The sequence below is a fragment of the Colletotrichum lupini genome, chromosome 4 (assembly GCF_023278565.1).
Source record: "Colletotrichum lupini chromosome 4, complete sequence".
NCBI classification, from domain to species: Eukaryota; Fungi; Ascomycota; class Sordariomycetes; order Glomerellales; family Glomerellaceae; genus Colletotrichum; species Colletotrichum lupini.
Window position 1 is genome coordinate 5,896,968 of NC_064677.1, and position 12,827 is coordinate 5,909,794.

Sequence of the window (12,827 nt, forward strand, 5' to 3'; positions counted from 1 at the left end):
TTCTGCCTTCTAATACACAGTCTTCTTCTTCCCTCCTTCTTTTCCGCTTTCGACCAGGATGTTGACCGTCCGCTCCCCCGTCGCCGCCCTCGCGGTGGTCCTCAGCTTGCTGAGCGTCGTCCACGGCGCGCCCCAGCCCCAGAACAGGAAAGGAAACGGAAACCGTGGCGGAAACGGAAACGGCCGCGCCAACAGGCAGACGGCGCAGCAGCAGGCCGCCGCGGTGCCCCAGGGCATCTCGCAAGCGACTGACGGATCCATGATTCTGGACATGACCGCCAACGTCAAGTAAGTCCCGTTGTTCGCCTTCTCCTCTCTGGGGCGCATGGACTAACACTCCCCCCCCTCCCAGCGGCCTCGACCTCCGCTTCAAGATCAGCGGCCCAGCCGAGCAATTCACCGCCGCCTCCGGCGTCCCCGGCGCCGCAGCCCAACCCGGCGCCCAAGGCACCCTCGGCCTCAACGTCCTCCTCCACGGCGACGGCGGCCAATCCTTCTTCGACATGCCCAACCAGGGCGTCCAGCAGAACCTCGCCGGCGTCGCCGTCCTCGCCCCGGACCCGAACCTCTTCTGGGGCGGCGGCCAGGGTCTCCAGCGCACCGACGGCGTAGCCCACTCCCAGGCCGTCAACGACCTCGTCCAGAAGACGCTGCCGCAGATGATGGCCTTCAACCAGTCCAACGTCTTCTTCACGGGCGTCTCGGGCGGGTCCCTGATGCTCTCGGGCTTCTTCATGCCCGCGCACATGCAGAACTTCGCCGGCAACGGCGTGCTGCTCAACTGCGGCGGTCTGCCGCCGCAGGTCGACGTCGTCGACGCGAAAGCCGTCGCGGGCACGAGGATCCACTTCCAGAGCACGCTGCAGGAGCTCTCCAACTTGCAGGAGGCGATCCCGGCGTCCGTGAAGGCGTACGAGAAGATCGCGACGGACGCGGGAATGAGTACCGCCCAGGTCAACGCCAAGCAGACGGTCAACAACTCGCCCAACGGCGGGCACTGCGCTTTCGACGAGCAGGGGTTCGTGTCGGGTATCCAGCTGATTGCGAATAACTATGCGGCTATCATGCAGGGCGGCAACGGCGAGGTGCAGGGGATCGGCAACGTCTTGACCGGTGTCACGGGCAATGAGAACTTGCAGTTCACTGGGTCGAGCAGGATGAGGCGAAACATGATCGGTTGAGAAGGACTAAACATAGTTCAGGCGACCGGCTTGTGTGAAGCATGATGTTGATACCACGCCCTCTCAGAAAACATACATGAATTAAAAATGAGACTCAATTTTAGCTGTTACTTTGGTCTCGAATGAGGGGACCGACCTTCACTATTACGTTGAAACCCATCTCCAATGGGAATTAAGTGAAAACAACCTCCCTACTTCATCCAAGAACCGGGCTCTCCGGCCTGGCAGAGCTACTCTTCTCCGTGACCCCTTCAACATGCTGACTACCCGGCACTGAAAGCTCCTGAGCCGCGACTTCGTTTGCAGTCATCTCAGACATGGGGCTCATGGGTGAATTCGGGTACGATCCTTCAAGCTCCATTCGACGCGGGATACAATCCGAATGCAGTTGCGGCTTTTCATATCCCCCTTGGCCATAGCCACCACCACGAGTACCAATGGCAAGGCCGGTCGCCATGGACTCCTCTTTATCAACCGCTCGATGTCTTCGTCGTCTGAGAAACCAGAGCGCGCCGAGGAGAAGCATGATGGCCGTGATCACGCCAATGACCGGCCCTGCTATCCATGCCGAGTTACCTGGTATCGGCCCTGTTATCCCGCTTGATGAGCATCATCATCGCGTCAATATGGCTGTTCCAGACATCATACCTGAGTCTCCTGCCCCGGGTGTCTTCCCAGTTTCTGTCGAGGACGACGACGGCCATCCGCCGCCTGCCTCACTGCTGTCCGTCGGTTTGAGCTCTGTCGCCGTGATCGTCTGGAGACCTCCCGCCACTAGTTCGCCATAAAAGTCTGTAAGGGGTCCCCAGTGCGCGCGGGTGACGACAGTCAATCGCGAAGGTGCGTACGTCCAGTCCGGAGGTTTACCGTTGCAGTAGTCTAGATACTCTTTGAATTTCGGCTCGACGCGTTGAGATATGTACGTTGCTGAATCCTCCACGGTGACATGTAAGCAATTAATACAATCTTCGTACTCTGTCTGAAAGTGCGCGTCCTTGTGGCAGATCAATGGCTGTTTGCCGATTGCCTGGATGTATATGTAGAGGGCATCTAAGACGCAGCGGTGGTCAGTCGCTGGCGGCAGTTCACCTCCGAGAGATCGAGAAACTTGTTGAAAGAAATGCATACTCAAACGTTTCATGCATGGTCCCGATGGACTCGTCATGAAATATGCCCTGGCCGAATAGGTCACCATGGATGGTTCTGGCGTAGGGTACGTGAAAGTAGCCCCGGTCGTCGATGTGATTATCGAAGCCGACATCTTCAGTCGACTTGAAGCATTCGATTAAGTCAGGTCACTAACGTTTCTTTTCTCTTGGGTTTTGTAAGTTATGAGGGTTCATCCCCCGCAAGATGGAGCGTCAGACATGAAAGATGCTGACAGCGTCAAGGTACACCGGGCATGCAGCTGACTTTATACGACCGCCAACGCCACACCATGTCATAGTAATCGGTTCTGCTGCACAGAAGTTTGCCCTTCTTGGCAACGGGTATGAGCCGCTCAACGGTAGTCCGTGATCTCCGGTGCGGCCAGCCCGTAAGCATGATCCCGCAGGCCAAATGGGATGGTGCGGGAGTGTGCGATGGGTGGTAAGCGCCCAATAAGAGCGTACCGTCATGCTGTGTAACTTGACAAGAGTGTGTTTCGTGGTGATGGCCGTACGATGGCTCGTCTTACGTGGCGTCCGGGGTACTCTGCCCAGTTACCCGTGAAAAGGCCCAAAACGATCCTAGAATGGAGGAAAGCTGGGCTGGCTGGTGATTCTGGTCGACTGACATCGATGTTTGCTGGACCTTTGAGGACGGCACGGGTAGCTGCGATGCGTATGGAACGAAGACTAACCAAGGCTGGAAAGAGTGGCACTACGTTCTTCATTTGTTCTTATGCTGCTCGGCACGCTGCTTCACTCTACACCTCGTGTACTGTTCCCAGCCATGCCTCGACTAGTTGTGCGTACTCGAACTGCTCAATTACGTTTCTCTGGCATCTCTGCAACGTGGTGGCTGTGCGGGACTAACATTTCTTGTGCAGCAATCTCGTTCGCGCTCATCTCCGGTATGGGATCTGGGTATGACCCCTCGAGTTCTATGGCAGGCTTGGGAGGCAGACTGTCGGAGTGAAGTTGGGCCTTGGTATACTCGTCATGTGCTTCGCTCGTGTTCTCAATAGCTGCCTGATTGGCTCTCCGTCTTCTGCGTCTGAGAAACCAGAAACCAGTAACAAGAGCAGTGACGGCGACACAGCCAATGACCAGACCGGCTACCCATGATCGATTGGGGGCTGGGGTCGATTCTGATCTTTTGGTTAACGTTGAGGTTTTCTATCAAGACGGTTCAGGCGGTTACGAACCTGTCGAAGTTGATTCTGTAGGTATTGCACTCTGTGACGAAGTAGACGCAGAAGGAGTCGAGGTGGTTGGGGCGTAATTTATCGGGCCCGTTGTTGTCTTCGTCAGAGTCACCAGTTCAACGTCACCATTGAGGTACGTGATGGTAGTGGCGTACGTGACCGTCTGTACTTGGTTGCAGAGGTCCAGATATTGTTGAAATTCGGGCCCAAGATCCTCAAAACTAGTCGAGTTCTTGCTATTGACTCCAATACAAACCTGACAATCTATGAGATCTTTCGCAAAGGGCGACGCGATGTTGCACAAGGAAGGGTCTTTCCCAACTCCTTGCGCCTCAATATAGGCATTGTCTGGATACAAATATTGTCAGTTGTGTGGCGAACATCGGTGAAGGTAGAGGAAAGAAACTCACTACATTCAGCAAAACATACAGCTGGAACGCTGGTCATGGTTCATTGACGGGGGTTGTGTGCGGCCGATTGAAGTCGGCAATCGGTGGTGATGCCTGGGCGAATCGCGGCGATGTTGCAACCGATTCTGTCACCTAATCTTCGTCGAAAGAGATAAATCGATACTATCTCAATGCGCGGTTAACAAGGCGGGAAAGCCTCCATTCTCATATTGTGTGGGGGAACTGACCGGTATCAGTTACTTTATATGGGTGCACGCTTCTCGAGCGGAGGAAAGGCACTCTGCAGTTGCTTATCTTCTTGGCAAGCCTTTTCAGCTGCTCTTTTAGGATACAATAACAACGGCCTGCCAATCGTTCTAAGCCAATTATCTTATTACTTTACTCAAAAGATCAGGCTGTAGACTGGGATAGAACAGGATTAGGCATGGCAAATGCTGTGACACCCAAGGCAGCATCACACTGGTGACGGTCCCCGCATGGCGATCGGTTTAGTCGGTTCAGTCTCCATTAGGTGTTTGCATCTTCTCGTAAATAGTTTCGAAAGGATATCATTGGCAATGAGCCATGTTCTGGACGCACTCCTCGTTATTCCGCAGCCTGCTTAATGTGGTACTACCTCGAGACTAACTTGGCCGAATCGAGATCAGGCTGCACTATCGTAGATAGTCGAGTAGCCCGCGGTGTCATCAAATGTCTTTCAAAGCTTGCTGCAATTATCTCATTCTTGGGCTCTCTCTATGGCAGTATCTATCCTCCAAGGTAACATTCCATAAGCTGCTGTAACGGGGACATCGTCCGCTGCCTGATCCAAACTCCACAATCAATCTACCACCTCAAACGCACAGCCATTTGTTCAACCGAAATAGTGAAGCTGACCGTTTTTGCGACAATGATCATAGACCTTGGTAGTCCATTCCGCATCATGCTGTTGCTGGTTACGGTCCCGTTTCTTCGTCATGCCCTCATGCATGAGAATCATCTCTCCAACTCGAGCTCTAGACAACATCACGCACAGACGCTTTGGGTCGTCGAGGAAGCCAGCGCTTCTTGTCCTAACCGTGTCAACAAACACAAAGTCTGCCTCGTGTCCTTGAGCAGAGTCCACAGTGCGGGCTTCGAGAGCATTGAATCGTAACTCCACGTCCATCCTTCCCCGGAAGTGAGGCGGAAGAGTCTTGATGAACTGTTTATACCGAATCAAAGCAGCCTTGTACGGCGTGATAATCAGGATCCGTCCAGGTTGGTCAGGCTTGTCAACCTGTTTGAACTCTGGGTGTCGGAGCAGTTCGTGACAGCGCTGCATGATGAAATTCGCGTGAACCTGATTGTAGAAGCTCGACCGGTCTTTCATCTCCTTGGAGTACCGTAGGTTGAGCAGGATTCGAGGGACAGTACATTCCTGGCCCCTGGTGAATTGCCCGAGCCATTTTTGCATGTGGCGTACGGGGTTGGAGAAGCGCTCAGCTTCGGGGATTCCTGAAGTCAATTGTCCATCATAGAACAACTCTGATACCAATACTTGGAGGTCTCCGTACATTCCTGGACGTTGTTAGCAGTGTAGCCATACGAACAATATATCACAGTGCTTACGGTGACTGATAAGCAATTTGCTCTTGAGAGCCCCGGCAAGATCCGCTCTTTCCATGGTGCTTATCATGAGCTGCTTTGCATAGATGTTCTCCTTCTCCATGCCCTTGCCGCTTTCAACAAAGGGTCTGGTTTGTCGGGTATCGCCGGTTAGAATGAACGCACAGGGTGAATACAGCGCAATAGGGATGAGGGTTGTAAGTTCTCTGGCATGAGCAGCTTCATCAAGAAACACAATGTCCGGATGAAAGTTTTTGCTCAGGTACCCAGACGCGCCAACAGGAGTTGTGGCAATGAAATCGGCGTCTCCGATCACGGAGAGATAGAGCCTGGCCACACGATTCTTGAGCTCTCTTGCTGTCTTTCTGGTCTTGACCGCACCGTTCTCGAGCTTTTCGAGAATCTTGGTCAAAGACTTGTATCGGGTTCGGTCGGCATCGTACCTCTCCCACGCAACTTCATCCAGGGATGGCGCTCGATCGCCACGAGCTTCATTAGTAGAACGAGTACCATTCGAAAGACCGACAGAAGCACGAACTTGTCTGAGGAATCCGGCGGTGAAGTCAGGCTCGTCATCTTCGCTTGCTGAGGGCACTGGGTGAAGCTTTGCACTGCTTCGCATCTCGCGAGCGCAACCTCGAACCCTAATCACCGACTTGTTGATGCCGGCTTTTTTCAACGTCGAGTACACTCTGTCTGCTGCATCATCGCAGGGGTAATTGACGTCGAGAAGATACAGGATTTTGACCGGCTTGTGTTTCTTCTTCCCATCATCGCGCACAATATGGCGAGACTGAGAGACGGCCATAGCAGAGATAAAGGCGTTCAACGCTGTCTTTCCAGCACCAGGACAACCAAGAATGATCGCAAGTCCCGCTGGAATCCGACGAAGTTGCTCGTAAACATTCTTGTGGTCTGCATTGAGTCGGCGGTAGACAGCCTGCAGGTACGCATTGGAATGGCTAGCAGGGTTGTCCATGTGTGGGATCTTGTCGAACATGTTGATGTAGAAACTGGGCTCTTTCCGGAAATCCAGCAAGTACTCGAAGGTTCCAATGGTGTTTTCTGACAGTTCGTTTCCCTCTTTCTTCGGCTGAGTCAAGATGCTCAATGCCGTCAATTCAGCTTCATACGTCACAGGATTCTGATCGATCCGAAGGCAGATCTCAGTGGCATTTTGCAAGCTGAGGGGCGTTGGCCCGAAGCCAAAATTCAGATCCTGTTTCACAGCGATTGAGAAGAGCGGGTGGTACTGCTGCTTCGTGATAGGGTCGGCAATGTAGTCCATGATAACGTTGAATGCTGCCAGTAGGGAATACTGGTACAACTCCGGGATCGTCTCGTATGGGTTGGGAATGCGCTGGGCGGAGAGAGTTCCAGGGTTATATTTCTTGCCCTTGCAAACGAAATCTCGCTTGAATGAGATATTGCACATGTCGCCCTCATCCGGGAAATGGCGTTCCGGTGTCGATGGCAGTTCGGCGAGCACAATCCACTTCTTCTGCAGATCCGACTCGATGAGTGAATAAGGACCCGGTACAGGAGCAATCACCCAAGCGTATCTGGCTTCAGGCGCTTCATTGAACCTCTTGATGGCAGAAGCCTCGTTCGCCATCTCTATGATGGTTCCTTCGCGATGAACGCGAGCGAATTCGTGGACGCTATTGAACGAGTGAACCATTCGGCGACCACAATCTCTGTCGGAGAGCTCCAGTTGGTGGAATTAGTTCCATGAAGTAAAACAGGTATGGGATCAAGAGAGAAGACCTACAATATTCTGTGGCGCGGGAGACGTATGATTGTCTTTTACTGTGAGGGACGCGTGAAGATCGTCGATCGGCCCGTAGCCAACATTCCACGTCGCAAAGAGCATCTGAATTCTATCAGTGAGATTTCTTCAACGGCAACACAAGCGCTGAAATAACTTACCTCGGTATGTTGTCTCGAGCACAGCGCGATGGCGTACGCTTTGAATGGTGCCAAGCTGACAACCCAAGGATGCTAAAAAGAACGCCGTGGCTACTAGATAGCAGATTGAATGAGTGGTAGGAAGGAACCTATGGGCCGCGATGTAACGGCAGGCGAAGTATTGTCGCGAGGACTGAAGGAGGTGAGAAGTTGAAGTACACAACTAGAATAGACCGTGGGGAGGATTCTGGTAGATGTCGTCAACCTGACGGGAGTGATGGAAGGAAGAGAAGGAAAATCGGAGGTAATTTACTCCAGTGAGGAAAAGGCAGGAAGGTAAGGTAGGTGCTGCTGACCTTTTCAAAAGAGGCAGTAGCGACCTGTCTACCTACCTGCCTACCTCGAGTGGAAGTTGAGGTTGGGCCCACCTTCCGTGAATGAATCCGTGGTGATTCACCTCAAGTGAACAACAGTGTGCTTTGTAAGAGTATTGCAATTATTCGGGCAGAATGAACGAGGGAATACACAACCGAGAGCAGCGTTACTCATCCAGAGTGACATTGAGAATCGGGAATTGGGACAGCTCCATCGGCTTTGGGGAGAGAAGTGTATCGAAGCCCCGTACACACAACGACATGAATAGGCAGATGTAGTCTTCTTGAGCACGAGGCTTGAATAATTCGAACCATGGATGCTTGACCAAAACTCTGGTCCTGTCATCAACAGAAGGACCGGGCCAGAAAGACCAGATACTGGCCAACAGAATGATCAATATTACTCTGAAGAAAGCTGATTAGTGATGTCTTATTGGCAAATCGAGTCAAATCAACTGCAAAGATATCAAGTTCAAGCAGACACGATCACTAGGATACTAAAATTTTGAAGGGTCTATTGTTGTATACAGCTCTTCGGAATGAGCTGCTGTCAACCTATAGAAAGATACTGGCTGCCTGTTAGAGTACGGATATCCAGGCAGTAAGCATTCAAGTCAAGGCAAAAAAAAAAAAAGCAAGCAGGATGCGGAATGTTGCGCTACAAACTGCTCTTCCCTCCCATAGCTTGGGATTAGACTGAAGTAAGGAAGGTGATAGATGTTGAAAGATACTTAGAATGTGTGATAATTGCAGGATGCTGATGAGGAGCTTCACCATCATGCCTCGAGTATTGCCTGGGGCACACCAAAGCCCACCAAGCAACCCTCGTAAGTGATACGAATATGTGTTCAAGTGATTCGCTCATTCATCGCCTGGTCGATCATGTTGTGTCGTTGAAGTCGGACGTGTGGAGGTATGTGGGGGTTTCCGAGGTTGGCAATTTCGACATCGGTACCTTGCCTCGGTGAAGCAGACTCCGGGCTGGCCACTATGTCTGAACTACCTAGAGGTGTCTGTCAACACTTCAAAACGCAGCACGTCATCTTGAAAATGTGTTAGCCGTAGATATATCAAATGCCAAGCATGTTTTTATCCTTCCGATGATTGTTCATCCTGGTTGAGCACCATGAATGCCCTTGTCATATCGTAGGCATCTCATCGTCGGCGGAAAGTAACCGCTGAACCGGGTCTCGTGGGCTAAAATAGCCCAAGACCTTGTCGCAGAATTAGCACCAATTCGAGCATGCAGGATCGGGATCCGCCACGACAGGGGTTCAATACATAGACACCAGGAGCAGGTCCCTGGAATATTTTCCCCAGTGCCCAGGCAGAGGAGCAAGTTCAGCCGGAGCGCAAGGGTGATGCTGTCAGTTGCTGGAACGTAAACGCAGCACGCCGAACTGCGGCACGAGCTTGGTTGTTATGCCGCCCAATGCCGCATCGGAAAGATGGCTGTTTCCCTTACTATGTAGCCCAAGGTAACTTTTGAAAAAAGCATTGGAGGATGAAACCAGGCAACGTCAGACGCCCGACCCGACGCCAATGTGAGCGAATTTGTGTGCGGACTCTGGTGCCGGCACGTCGGTTTGACGGATTGAGATCATCTCCGCTGGCAGTCCTTGCCGACCTGAAAGTTCCTGAAAGTTCCTAATGGTGATGGAGATCTACCCCACCAGCTAAGGGCTTCTTTCCATTCCATACGACCCAGCAAACAGGGGCAGAGGCACGAGATGGCCGCCCCCCCATCGCTGGCCGCGGGAATAGATAGGGACCAATGGACAGTGGTGGCGGCGAAACGGCGCGAATGATGGAGCGTTGCCATTCTTATTCAGGGAAATGGGCCCAGCTTGTTGGGCGGTCGCTGTTAACTTTCGAGTTCAAAGTTCCCTGCAACCAAGACACGGAGACACCAAGGGTCGTGGAGAGGCCGTGTGGCGGGGCAGTGAAGCTTTACGAAAATACGATTGGTCTGTTCCGGCCAAAGCGCCGGTACTGCGGGGCCAAATTTTGATAGCGAGCGACCTGCACATGGGCGCAATTTTGGCCAAGTTCCGGTATTCCAACACATCGTCACTACCTGATGTAAGCACTCCAGAAGTCTCCCCTACCTTTCCCTGACTGAGCCACAGTCCAGCCAAAGTACACCCTTAATCTGCAGGTAAACGTGGAGGCGGGAGGCAACCCAGTCCAACCTTCCTTGATCCACAGACTGAGATGCAGCCCACTCCAACTCTCTCTCAGGTCCCCCGTACTCTCGTACTCTCCTGCGCCCGCTTTGCTGAGTGCACCTGCCTCTGGGTGAGGCTGAACTACCACGGCCTAATTAATCCAACTGCCCCCATTACGGTGCTGACTTCAACTGCACCTCATCCGCTTCCTCTCTCGTGGGCTCATCGCCATCGCGGCGACTGCTCGTCCACACGCAACGCTGCCTCAACAAAACGTACCATCTGGACTGCCTTGATCAACAACTCGTCGGCGACGCAACCCCTATAGCTCGCCTTCTTACTTCGCACCCGCTACTGTCGTCCTCATCCGAGTGTCTCAGGTCTCTTTGGGAGGAGGTTCATGTGGTGCAGCGAGTGCTGACGCGTGGTTGCCGAAAATGGCTCCTCCAGCAGCCTCGTCTGAGGGTATTACCGCCCAATCAGACCTTGGCGAATCTGACGACAGTTCATCCTTTTTAAAACGCTCAATTGATATGGACCGGCTGAAGCCAAAAAGAGAGATGTTATCCCTCACCAACCGCGCGACACTGGAGCGCCGCTCATTATCAGGAGGAGGGGTTGCTGGAGTCGTTATTGGTGTCATTATCGCCGTCTTCCTCGTCGGTGTCTGCGCCTACCCATTTATCGTTCGAAGAAGAAGAGCTAGGAAACATGGATTGCCCGAACGTCTCGACACGGAAACGACCTTCGTCCCTGGGCCTATGGGGCCTTCTGGACAGGCGCCGGCGCCCGGACCCGGACCCGGAGTCAACAGCCGTCATTCTTCAAAAGATTCCTTTGAGAACAAGGCCGACACGTTGAGGGGTACAGAGAGACAGTCTACCAAGGACACCGCCCTATCATCTCACAACGGCATCGACCGCCCCCCCAGCGATGAACTGAGCAGCCAGCACCAGCGTGGCTTCACCGGCGACAGCACTCATCCACCTAGTATCACGACGAGACGCGGCACAACCGAGTACTCTTTTGGACATGCGCCCACATGGAACAGCGAGTCGTCCTATCCATGGACCCCCGTGGGTGTAGAGCTCGTTGCTACTCGAGCCGATGGCATGGACTATACCGAAGCCAATCATGGACATAGCGCGACCTACTACAGCCCAACTATTCCTTCAGAAGCCTTTGGCATGGTCACGCCGCCTCCGACCGACGAGCCTCAAAGTCGCGCACCACTCCCTCGACGATCAAGCTCTCGAGGAAGCTCTTTCAAGCTCAACCTAGCGAGCATGATACGTCGTATGAGCACCAAGGACTCCGCAACCACCCGCTCAAAGGGCCACCCATCACAACCACCGCAGCCCGTTCTTAGCGAAACACTATCAGACTCTCCCACCGAGTTTACTGGTCCATCATTCGGGACCGCTCAGCTGGATTCGCCTATTCACCTCCCTGTTAGCCCCATGTCAGAGCCCGAGGATCCTAGCCATGCTCCGGACTTGGAAAAGAAGAGATCAGTGAAGCCGACCGAATCCCCTCCTGTTCTTCCTCCAGCTATACCGGCTCCTGGGACTGTAAATCCAATGGACATCATGGCACCATCCAACCCGACAGAGCACAAGTGGAACACGAACCAGCAGCTATTCAACATTGCGCACCCGCCCCCTCAGCCGCCTGTCGAGATTACGAAGCCAGCACCAGAACCGCCGCAAGCATCACAAGCTCTTACACCACAATCACCGGAACAGTCATACGAACAGCAGGAGCAGTATATCCTCCGGCAACAGCAGCAACAGGAACTTCTCCGTCAGCAACAAGAAGCAAATGGACCACCAAAGTTGTATGAGAACGGACAATCCCAGGCGATGAACTGGAACCTCCCAAATGGAGGCCATGCGAACGGCGCTCTTCCGGATGTACAGATGAACGATGTCGCGCAATTACCTGATCCAACCCACCTCATGCCTGATCAACACAATCAACATAACCAACACTACCTCGATGGCGAAATAACCGACCCATCCGATCACTCGCCGCCGGTAGCTGGGCAAACCAGCTCCGGCCCTTCTTACCAAAGCACGCCAAACACCCAAATCGACAGCAGTCCATCTCCGCGATCAGACGGCAGCTCGGATATCCGCAATAGCACGTCGCCGTACCCAGGAATGCAGCCGTCTCCTCGAACATTCATCTGTGACGAATGTGGTAGATTTTTCGACCAGGTCCACAAGCTGAAGTAAGTCCAAATGCGTAGAAATTGCTTCGCACATGTTACTGACAGATCTAGTCACCACAAACGATACCACGAGAGGCCTCATGAATGTGCTCATCCGAACTGCGGAAAGAGGTTCGGTACTAAAACACATCTGGATCGTCACATCAACGATAAACACAAGAAGACGAAGAAGTTCCATTGCACCGTCAGCACCTGCCCCTATTCCAAGGCGGGAGGCAAATCATTCCCGAGAAAGGATAATTGGAGACGGCACATGATGAATATCCACCAAGTCACACCAATGGGCGACCCAGAGCCCGACATTGTCGACGAGAATATGGGAGGAACATAGGGTTGGAATGCCTATAAGCTCTTCTACACGCAGAAACAATGCCACCGATTCAGGGGCAAGGGGGCAATATCGCCCTACAGACGAGGCAACGCTTGGGAAGTGGTCTGTCGAAATGACGGACAAGTGACTTGCAAGCGACGACCGCCTTTGCTCTCTGTGAGCATGTAGCAGGATTGGGGATGAGTGAGAGGGAACGATTACTGAAATTAAGGCACCCTCCCATCACGAATCGGGCCCAGTGACGGATCTAGGCATTATTCGTTTCGTCGTTGCCTATGGGCAATT

At 53.0% G+C, this 12,827-nt stretch overlaps 4 protein-coding genes across 4 annotated transcripts; 2 read left to right on the forward strand and 2 right to left on the reverse strand.

Annotated features, from left to right (window-relative positions):
- Nucleotides 1–58: 58 nt before the first annotated feature.
- Nucleotides 59–1,181, forward strand: CLUP02_08863 (uncharacterized protein; the record flags this gene model as incomplete). The annotated part of the gene is made up of 2 exons (XM_049287844.1): nucleotides 59–288; nucleotides 353–1,181. The coding sequence occupies 2 exons, from the start codon at nucleotides 59–61 to the stop codon at nucleotides 1,179–1,181; spliced, it is 1,059 nt and encodes a 352-aa protein (XP_049144987.1).
- A 196-nt stretch (nucleotides 1,182–1,377) lies between these two features.
- CLUP02_08864 (uncharacterized protein) lies at nucleotides 1,378–3,978 on the reverse strand (the record flags this gene model as incomplete). Its single annotated transcript, XM_049287845.1, has 9 exons — nucleotides 1,378–1,769; nucleotides 1,830–2,231; nucleotides 2,290–2,452; nucleotides 2,619–2,801; nucleotides 2,860–3,029; nucleotides 3,106–3,125; nucleotides 3,201–3,474; nucleotides 3,532–3,879; nucleotides 3,942–3,978. The coding sequence occupies 9 exons, from the start codon at nucleotides 3,976–3,978 to the stop codon at nucleotides 1,378–1,380; spliced, it is 1,989 nt and encodes a 662-aa protein (XP_049144988.1).
- Nucleotides 3,979–4,794: 816 nt separating this feature from the next.
- Nucleotides 4,795–7,209, reverse strand: CLUP02_08865 (nonsense-mediated mRNA decay protein 1; the record flags this gene model as incomplete). The annotated part of the gene is made up of 2 exons (XM_049287846.1): nucleotides 4,795–5,480; nucleotides 5,532–7,209. The coding sequence occupies 2 exons, from the start codon at nucleotides 7,207–7,209 to the stop codon at nucleotides 4,795–4,797; spliced, it is 2,364 nt and encodes a 787-aa protein (XP_049144989.1).
- A 3,206-nt stretch (nucleotides 7,210–10,415) lies between these two features.
- Nucleotides 10,416–12,542, forward strand: CLUP02_08866 (uncharacterized protein; the record flags this gene model as incomplete). Its single annotated transcript, XM_049287847.1, has 2 exons — nucleotides 10,416–12,211; nucleotides 12,263–12,542. 2 exons carry the CDS (start codon nucleotides 10,416–10,418, stop codon nucleotides 12,540–12,542), a joined length of 2,076 nt encoding a protein of 691 aa, XP_049144990.1.
- Nucleotides 12,543–12,827: the final 285 nt, after the last annotated feature.